Below are 10,090 nucleotides of genomic sequence, written 5' to 3'. Positions count from 1 at the left end.
CAGATAGAGTGGGAGGGAGGGAGAGAGAGAGACAGAGAGAAACATCGATGTGATAGAACCACATTGACTGGTTGCCTCCTGCACAACTGACCAGGGCCAGGGACTAACCATAACTGAGGTACATGCTCTTGGTCTGTGACTCATTGGTCTGTGGGTCGACTCTCTAACTGCTGAGCCAAACTGACCAGGACTCCTTTTGTTTGCAAAGCACAGCTCTTCATAAAAAGCAATGTCCACCTTTAATACATGTTCTAGTATACAGGTGTGTATTGGGGGGCTGCTGAGCACTTGGGGAACTCCAGCGACCTAGGGTGTACCTGTGCTCAGAACCCTTCTGTGGAATTGTCGTGGGTCCGTCGGCGAACTTTTGAGGGCGCATGGGTGGCTGGGGGACTGGCGGAGGTTGGGCCCAGGTTCACCCAGCCAGGCCCACGGGGCAGCATGTGGCTTTGGTTGAGTCTGCAGACACGGTAGTTCTCATAGTGGACATTGTGTGTGATGTCCTTCAGGTCTTGGAGGTGGGAGCTAGAAAATGGACAGCAGTTCAGCCTAAGCTGGCCGCTGCAACCCCCAGGCCCACCTCCAAGACCTGCAACCCCCAGGCCCACCTCTAAGCCCACCCATGGCAGCCCCTGGGCTCCCTGACCCTCACCGGATGAGCAGGTCTCTCAGGAGGGGGAACTCACAGTGCGCCATGTTCTCCACTGCAAGATAGGACACTGAGCACTGAGTAAGCCCCACTGTATGCTGCACAACCCTTGGTGCCCACCACCACCTTTTCCCCACATTTCTCATGGTCTTATCCCAACTCCCGTTCTTTTCTTTTTAATCCTCACACAAGGATATTTTTTCATTAAATTTTTAGATAGAGTGGAAGGGAGGGAGGGAGGCTGAGAGAGAGAGAAAATTGATGTGAAAGAGACACATTGATTGGTTGTTTCCCACATGACCCCGACCAGCGTCAGGAATCGAATCCACGACCCTTCAGTCCGCAGGCAGACACTCTAACCACTGAGCAAAACTGGCCAGGGCCCATCTCCTGTTCGTTCGTTCATTCATTCATTCATTCATTCATTCATTCATTGCTGTGTCTTCACTGCCTGGTACAGGTGACTCCTACAAATAGTTAAGTCAATGAATCCAATGACCATTTATTATTATATATTTAATAATGACTATATTATTTTATGTATATTATACTGTATATATAATATAATGGATACATATGGTGTATAATATTCATAAGATAATATAGGATATAAAGAAGAGTAATATATATTATATTCTACTTTTAATAATTATATTGATAAATCAGGGCTCAGGCTTTGGCTGCTGCTCCTTGAACTGCTAGTCTTACCCTCAGCCAGGCCTTCAAGTGCTCCCGGAGGTAGCCCCACCTCTCCCACCCCACATATGTCCTTCATCGTGCTTCTCCACCTGTCATCATCTCGTCAGCTGTAAGGGGACAGGGCCCCAGCTGGTCCTCTTTTCCCTGTCCCCCACTTAGGAACAGCACATAGTATGCCCGGCACACAGTAGGCCTTCAGTGAATTCTGGCGCACAAACAGGGCGCCTTCTGGGCGCCAGGCACCCTATGAGATTGATGTTACCATTATGACCATTGTGCTGTGAGAAAACAGGTCCAGAGAGTCAGTAACTTGCCTGAGGCCTCCCAGCTGCAAAGAGGGGCTTGATCCCAGGTGTGTCCCTGGCTGTGGGCTTAATCACTGGGGCCCTGTGATGGGTGCTAAGGATCCCAAAGCAGTAGGGTGTGCCCTGCTTTCCAACCCATTCTCCCCTGTGTCCCCCCAAACGCCTGCACTGACCTTCAATGATGCCCCACTTCGTCTTCCGGCCCAACACACACCTCCCATTCACCAGGTGCTCTTGGTCAGCCCCGACCACAGCAAATGGGATCCGGTCCTTTGGGGAGGAGACAAGACCAGAAGGTTGGCCTCACCAGGCGGCCGAGAGAAAAGATGCTGGGGCAGGGTGGGGCAGGGGCTGTCTTTTATGGGGAAAGTGGTAGGAGGAGCACGAGATATCTAGTGAGTTAGAAGATACAAAGTGGAATCAGTGCCTCGGTTTCCTTATCTGTAGAGCTGTGTGGATGTTTGGGAAGTGCTTAGCATCATTAAGGGTTAGCAGAGTAACTGTTGGAAACCGCGTTGTGACTAACAGCCACATTACCGAAATCTTGCTAACATCAGTCTCTTGCCTTACCGATGAAACAAGAACAGTAATCACATTCAGCAGTTACCATGACAATTCGGTAAATCAGGGCTGGCCACCTATGACTCACAAGTCAACCCGGTCCACATCCCGTTATTCCTCTGTGAAGCTGAACACAGCCCTGTCCACTCAGTTCCTCTTGTCTACGTGGCTTTCACGCTGCCACAGTGCAGTTGAGTAATTGCGAGACCACTTGGCCCACACAGTCTATGATACAGGGTGGGGCAAAAGTAAGTTTTCAGTTGTTCGTATGGAAAACAATATAAGAATAAACTCTGTTTCGTGTACTCACAACTGTAAACCTACCTTTGCCCCACCCGGTATTTACTATCATCTGGCCTGTCACAAAAATGTTTTCTAAACCCTATAAAATTCTAGCTGTTTACTTGCTCCTGGCTAGAAGTGGAGATTCAAACTCGTAATCTCCAAAGGACTGTATATGGTTTATTTTTATTTCTACAATTAAATTGTAAGAGGGAATAATATTAATGCTAATCATTATAACCCTGTTACACACCTATTAAGCACCAGCGGGTAGTAACTAAATCCTCAATAAATGTTACGTTGGATTCTTTCTTGAGATACAAATTTGAGAATGTGCTCAATGCATTCTGTGCTCTCGCTCTGTTCCAGCTGTGGCCAGGCTGCAGTTCTTGCCCACCTCAGGACAGAATGCAGAGTTGGTCCTGTTCATTGCTCCAGTGGGGAGGGGCGGGAGGGAATGTGTAGAAAAATCGGGTGCCAGATGGGAAGCAGGGCCTCCGTATATGAATGTGCAGTTTGTGCACAAAGGCCTCTGCAGGGCTAAAATCCAGGGTAACCCCCCAACTGTGAAGGAAGCTGTTGTTTTTTTCCTAACCCAAGCAAAAGCACTGTGTAGGCCAGCATGCTCCCTCAGGGAGGAATGGGATGCTGAACCCCAGGCCTCGCCCAGGTGCTTTGCTGGCTCTGGTGGACTGACCTTCACTGCACCATAAGGATAGCAGGAGGGGCTTACAGTTGGAGCTCAGTTAATTCAGAGAAAACGAAGATAAGAGCTATTTTCTTCTTCATTCTTTTTTTTTTTTTATCCTCACCCGAGGATATTTTTCCATTTTTTGTACAGATAGAGTGGGAGGGAGAGAGAGGAAGGGAGAGAGAGAGAGAAACATCGACGTGAAAAGGACACATCGAGTGGCTGCCACCCGCACGACCAACCAGGACCGGGGACAAACTGCAACCGAAGTACGTGCCCTTAGCGGGAACCGAACCCGGGTCTCTCCGGACCGCAGGCCGACGCTCTAACCGCTGAGCCAAACTGGCCAGGGCTTCTTCATTCTTTTTTACGGCCATACTGTTCCATTGTGTGGATAGATCACATTTGTTTATCCATTCACTAGTTAATGGACATTTGGATTGTTTCCACTTTTTGGCTATTAAGAGTAATTCTACTATGAACACGTGTGTCCAAGTTTTTGTGTGGACATAGGTTTTTATTTCTTTTGGGAGAGAAATTATTGGGTTATATGGTACTTAGTGAAACACCTTTTGAAGAACTGTCAGACTGTTATCCAAGGTGACTGTACCTATTGACATTCCCACCAGCAGTGTGAAAGTTTCCATTTCTCCATGTCCTCACTAACACTTGTTATTGTCTGTCATTTTGATAATAGCCATCCTAGTGGGTGTGGAATGATTGGCATTTCCCTTATGACTGATGATGTAGACCATCTTTTAATATGCTCATTGGCCATTCGTGTAAATTGCTTGGGGAAATGTCTATTCGAGATCCTTTGCCTATTCTTAAACTGGGTTGCCTTTTTTTTTTTTTTAATCTTCACCCAAGGATATTTTTCTATTTATCTTCAGATAAAATGGGAGGGAGGGAGAGAGAGGGAGAGAGAGAGAAACATCATTGTGAGAGGGTCACATTGACTGGGTGCCTCCCGCACAACCCCGACCAGGACTGGGGACGAACTGCAACGGAGGTACGTGCCCTTGACTGGAATCGAACCTGAGACTCATTGGTCCTCAGGCCAACGCTCTAATGGCTGAGCCAAACTGGCCAGGGCAAATTGGGTTGTCTTTTATTGTTGATTTGTAAGAGATCTTTACATAATCAGGATCAAGTCCCTTATCAAACATAGCATTTGCAAACATTTTCTCTTATTCTGTGGGTTGTTGATAAGACTTCTTTCTCTCTTTCTTTCCTTTCTTTCTTTCTTTCTTTCTTTCTTTCTTTCTTTCTTTCTTTCTTTCTTTCTTTCTTTCTTTCTTTCTTTCTTTCTCCTCCAAGGATATTTTTCCATTAATTTTATTTTTTAGACAGAGTAGGAGGAAGAGAGGGAAAGAGAGAGAGAGAAACATTGATGTGCGTGAGACACATCAACCAGTGGCCTGCATGACCCGACCAGGGCCAGGGATCGAACCCGCAACCTAGGTACATGCTCTTGACCGGGAATCGGACCCACGACTCGTCTGCAGGTCGACCCTCCAACTGCTAGGGCAAATCAGCCAGGACTGATATGACCTATTTCTTGCTCACCTTAAGTTTTTGGATGGATAGAGATTCATATCTGTTAGAAACATATGAACTTTCTCGTAGTTGTAATCTTCAGATGGAAAGAATGGAGAGAAAATCATTGTGCCTCTATGTCCCGCTAGCCTCCCTGCCCACCACGGCCTCCTACCCGAATCTTGCTGTTGAGGATCCTGTCATTGATGTCCTCATCAAAGCACTTCTGTGGGTACACATCGATGCAGTGAGTCTTCAGGTTGTGCTGGATCTGGGGACCACATGCAGGTAACCTCAGCTCAACCTATGCACTTTGCCCCCTCCCCACCCCCACCAATCCCATCTCGCCCAGGCACCCAGATCACCCTTTGCCTGAAGTTCTCTCGCTCCTCAATGGTCAGGCTGTCCGCCCGGGCGATCACGGGCACCACGTTCACAGTCCGGCATAGCCGCTGCAGAAACTCAATGTCCAGGGGCCGCAGGCTGCTCGGGCAGGACAGTGAGGGTGTGGCAGTGGCAGCAGCAAGTGTGTGAGTGACGGGGGTGCCAGCCCTCAGCCCAGGCCAGGAACCCCTTCTCCTCCTCCTCCTCCTCCTCTTCTCCACCCTGGCTGCCGCCAGCCCAGCTGCCTCACCAGTGCCCAGTGGGAGGCACGAAGTACACACAGCAGTGCACTCGGGTGTCGGGGATGTGGCGCTGGCGGGTGATGAGGATCTCCTCCTGCAGGTACTGCTCGTACTGCCCATTGATGTAGCCCAGGATGGGGTCCCAGCTGGGGTGGGTGATGGACCCGACCTCAGGACTGTGCCCAGGAGCCCCACCTGTTTCCCTGGGCACTTTGGGTGGCTGTCCCTGCAGATGACCAATTCACTGTGTGCCCAGGACACAGGACCTTTGGTCTTGCACAACTTGAGGTGCTTGGGCATCTGAGTACGCTCCCCACAGCCACTCCCCTAACACCTGTCCCCTGCGTCATCAGAAAGGTCCTCTGCCATTCTCAAGCTGAGGCCTCATCATCCTTGTCTATAAAATGGGGACAATAAGAACACCTACTCTGGGGTGGGGGCTATGAGCATTAAACAAAAGAAATTGCCGCTGGCCTGGTTTAAACCACGGTAGACTTTTGCCGATTGTGGAAGGATTTCCTGACTCCTCTCCCTGGGCCCCTTCCCTCTGTGAGCTGTTGTTAGCAGTAGCTAAGGAGAGCCTTCCAAAAGCAGAAGTTAGATCATGTCCCTTTTCTGCTCAGCCTCCAGAGACTGAACAAAAGCCAAAGTCCTTACACTGCCCTACAAGGCTCTATACCACCCCACTCCTGCTTCCTGCTTCCTGCCTGCCCTCTCCTCCTCTCCCTATTGCTCCTGCCCTGCCAGCCACACAGCCCGTCTACTTCAGCCTTGATCACTTGTCCCCCATGTCCTCATGGCTCATTCTCTCATCTCCTGGAAGTCTGTACCCAAATGTCACCTTTTCCGGGACATCTTTCTTTTTCTTTTTTTAATTTTTTTCCCTTTATTGATTTTAGAGAGAGAGAGGACATGAGAGGGAGAGAGAGATAGAAACATCGATGAGAGAGAACATTGGTTGGCCACCTCCTGCATGCCCCCCACTGAGGATCGGGCTCACACCCTGAGCATGTGCCCTGACCGGGAATCGAACTGGTGACCTCTGGGTGCATGGGTCCATGCTCAAGCACTGAGCCACGCCAGCTGGACCAGGAGGTCTTTCTTGATCACTCTGCTTAAAATTGCAACCCCACCTAGCCGGTGTGGCTCAGTGGATTAAACAAAGTCCCATGGATTGAGGGGTCCTGGTTCAATTCCTAGTCAGGACGCATGCCCAGGTTTCAGGCTTGATCCCTGGTGGGAGGGGGGCGTGCAGGAAGTGGCTGATCAATGTTCTCTCTCACATTAGATGTTTCTATCTCTTCCTTCCTCTCTCTCTCTAAAAAAAAATCAATAAAAACATAGTTTCAAAAATTGCAACCCCCTACAGCTCTGTACCTCTTCCACTCTCAGAAATGTCCTGTTTGGATGATAGAGTTCAGGCTCACCTACTGTATAACATTATTCTGTTCAATGTCTGTCCCTCATCCCTGTGACAATGTAAATTCCATGTAGGCAAGGATGTTCATCTGTTTAGTTTGTTACTGTGTCCCCAGTTCTAGAACAGAGATTGTATGTAGCAAATGTTCAACACAGCCTCCTGTGCAGAGTCAGCTTCACAGGCGTGTGAATGGAGCACAGGGCTCTGTGCTTGCAACTGAGGAGGACCCTACTTGGTTGAACGTTTGGCCATTGTGGTCTTATAATTCTTGACCCAACATTTTCATCACATTGGGTCCCACAAATTATGCAGTCAATCTTGATTTGTGTGTGTGTGTGTGTGATTTAGAGCCTTGAACAACTCTTCAAGGTGGGTGTCATCATTCCCAAGTTACAAAAAAGGAAACCGAGGCTCAGAGAGCTTCCGTGACTAGTCCCAGGTTATGCAGCTAGAAAGTGGTCTAACCCAGGGGTCCCGACTCTGGAGTGTGAGCTTCCAAACCCTGCTATATCATAATCTTTCTTGAGTGCTCACTGTGTGCCAGGCAGCAGCTAAAACCTTTACACACTGAGTCCCTTCAACCTTGGAGGAAGAGTTGCCTAGACTCATTAAATAGACGAATAAACTTGAGGCTCAAGGATACCACAGCCAGGTTGTTCCAGGGCTGGGGTGTTTCCCAGAGCCTGGAGGGGCAGGGGCAGGGGCAGGGGCGGCCAGAGCTTGGCTCCACTCCAGACGACCCACCACTTGTCGTTGTTGATCTGGTCCCCAAAGCCAGGCGTGTCAGTCACAGTCAGTTTGAGCTTCACACCCTTCTCCTCGATGACTGTGGAGGGAGAGTGTGGGGAAGAGATTGGACTCAGGTGAGGTAGGGTGGGGGTGAGGGTGAGGGTGGGGTCTCACTCACCATGGGTCACCGAGTGCAGCTGCAGCGTCTGGGGCACCGGCCCCTGCCCCAGGTCCAGTGGGGTGCAATTCCATATCTTGGACTTGAACAGTGTGTTCACCATTGTGGACTTGCCCAGCCCACTCTGCCCTGGGAGGAACCAGATGACGGCAATAACGGTGGACATTTTAGGCACTGCTTCTCAAACTCTTAAATCTTTTTAGAAAGCCAACTGTTTTCCAAACGTAACATAAATATAGAAAAGTGCACACTTTCTTAAGTGTCCACCTCAATGCTTACCCCCTTTCTTATTGAGGCAAAGTTCATATAAATAAAAGAATTAATCAGTAACCATTGAAAGTGAACAATTAAGTAGCGTTTAGTACATTTTAGTGTTGTTCAACCACCACCTCTATCTAGCTCCAAACATTTTCATCACCCCCCAAAAGAAACCCACTTCCCATTCCCTCTGCCAGCCCCCAGCAACCACTAATCTACTCTGTGTCTCTATGGATTTACCTGTTCTGGACATTTCATATAACTGGGATTGTGCAATATTTGTCCTTTTGTGTTTGGCCTCTTTCACTCAGCTTAATGTTTTCAAAGTCCATCCATGTTGTGTATCACCACTCTTTTTTCTTTTTTCTTTTTTGGTACATGCCCCTAGCTGCTAGGGCCCAGTGGGAACTGAACCCAGGACTCTCTGGTCCACAGGCCGATGCTCCAACCGCTGAGCCAAACCGGCCAGAGCACGAATAATTTTTATATGGATTACATGTTGAGATAATAGCATTTTGGAACATATTGGGTTAAATCAAATAGATGATTAAAATTAATTTCTCCTGTTCTACTTTTTAATTTTTAAAAAATCCTCACCTGAGGATATTTTTTCCTTTTATCTTCAGATAGACTTGGGGGGGGGGGTGATAGAGAGAGAGAGACATCTATGTGAGAGAGACACTTTGACTGGCTGCCTCCCACACAGCCCTGACTAGGGCCGGGGACCAGACTGCAACCAAGGTACGTGCCTTTGACCGGAATCAAACCCATGACTCTTTGGTCTGCAGGCCGACGCTCTAACTGCTGAGCCAAACCAGCCAGGGCTCTTGTTTTACTTTTTTAAAGATGACTACTGGGAAATTTAAAAATTACATATGGGGTGCAGCCGGTGTGGCTCAGTGGCTGAGCGCGTACCCATGCACCACGAAGTCGCCGCTTCGATTCCTGGTCAGGGCACATGCCCAGGTTGTGGGCCCAGTCCCAGGTGTGGGGCACACAGGAGGCAGCCAAGCAGTGTCCTTGCTCATCGATGTTACTATCTCTCTCTCCATCTCCCTGTTTCTTTCTCTCCCTCTCCCTCTAAAAATCAATAAAGAAAAAAATTACATATGTGGCTCACAGTTCTATTATTCACTGCTGCTTTAGAATAATGCCTTAATCAGTGATACACACTCTGATATTTTGTGTCTTGTTGTATCTTGTTCATTTAGTTAAAAGTGTAGTATTGCCCTGGCTGGGTAGCTCAGTGGGTTAGAGCATTATCCCAATACGCCAAGGTTTTGGGTTCTATCCCCAGTCAGGGCACATACCAGAATCAACCAATGAGTGTATAAATAAGTGGAACAACAAATCAATGTTTCTCTCTCAAATCAATCAACAAAAAATTTTTAAAAAGTATTCACTACAAAATTAGTTGTGCATATATGAAAAAGCAATTCCAGATAAACTGACCCACGGAGAACCCACTAAACGCCAGGCACTGTGTTAAGTCAGATGAGGAAACTGAGGCAAAGAGGGGTCAGGGGATGTGCTCAAGATCACACAATGGTGGGTTTAGGGCTGGGACCAGGATCTGAGTGAGGGTGTTCACCACTTCCTGCCTCCTTTTTATTGCTCTGTTTGGATTTGGTTGGGGCTTCATGGGTGATTTTTGTCCTTTAATGACTCAGTGTGTCCCAGATTTTCAACTACAAGTCCCCAGGAGGTGAGGCGCCAGGCCCTTGTCTATTGGTCTGTCCTCCTGTGAGCCCCTACCCCTCACTCACCCACCACCATGATGTTGAACTCAAAACCCATCTTCATGGCCTTGATCTTCAGTTGGTCCAGCACAGCCTCGATGCCCACGTAACCAAGCATCTCGCAGGGTGGGGTTCTGGGGCTGGAAGGCCTTGATGAGCAAGGGGAGGGGGATCGCCTCAGGGGGTCCATGGTTCCAAGGGCACAACGATGCCTGTCATCTGGGTGAGGTGGGGAGAAGGGGGTTGCTGGGGCTCCAGAGGGGGACCACCTGAGTTCTCATTTTTGAACCTTGGCTCCTTAGTTCTGCTTCCAGACACTCCCACACATTATGCCCCTGATCTGCCTATCCTCCAAGTCCCCGTGGCCCAAGGGGTTTGGTGAGAGGTGCCTAGGGGAGCTGCCTCTGGAGGGAG

General features: G+C 48.7%; 1 protein-coding gene across 1 annotated transcript; it reads right to left on the bottom strand.

Moving 5' to 3' along the window:
• Positions 1–323: 323 nt before the first annotated feature.
• On the bottom strand, positions 324–9,887 carry SEPTIN12 (septin 12). Its single transcript, XM_036279742.1, has 9 exons — positions 9,704–9,887; positions 7,680–7,808; positions 7,517–7,598; positions 5,361–5,498; positions 5,092–5,209; positions 4,902–4,997; positions 1,827–1,923; positions 653–704; positions 324–525 (listed from the first exon to the last, which is right to left on the bottom strand). Exons 1-9 carry the CDS (start codon positions 9,864–9,866, stop codon positions 324–326), a joined length of 1,077 nt encoding a protein of 358 aa, XP_036135635.1. The 5' UTR covers positions 9,867–9,887.
• Positions 9,888–10,090: the final 203 nt, after the last annotated feature.

The sequence above is a fragment of the Molossus molossus genome, unplaced genomic scaffold (genome assembly GCF_014108415.1).
Source record: "Molossus molossus isolate mMolMol1 unplaced genomic scaffold, mMolMol1.p scaffold_m16_p_3, whole genome shotgun sequence".
Lineage (NCBI taxonomy): Eukaryota > Metazoa > Chordata > Mammalia > Chiroptera > Molossidae > Molossus > Molossus molossus.
This window is presented reverse-complemented; position numbering and strand designations above follow the sequence as displayed.

Excerpts from the sequence above, each read along its gene's own strand:
- SEPTIN12 (XM_036279742.1), bottom strand. The coding sequence starts at position 9,866 with ATGGACCCCCTGAGGCGATCCCCCTCCCCTTGCTCATCAAGGCCTTCC. Across the intron at positions 7,809-9,703 it reads GTTCAACATCATGGTGGTGG|GGCAGAGTGGGCTGGGCAAG; the intron begins GTGAGTGAGGGG and ends GGTTCCTCCCAG. Across the intron at positions 7,599-7,679 it reads GCTGCACTCGGTGACCCATG|TCATCGAGGAGAAGGGTGTG; the intron begins GTGAGTGAGACC and ends CTCCCTCCACAG.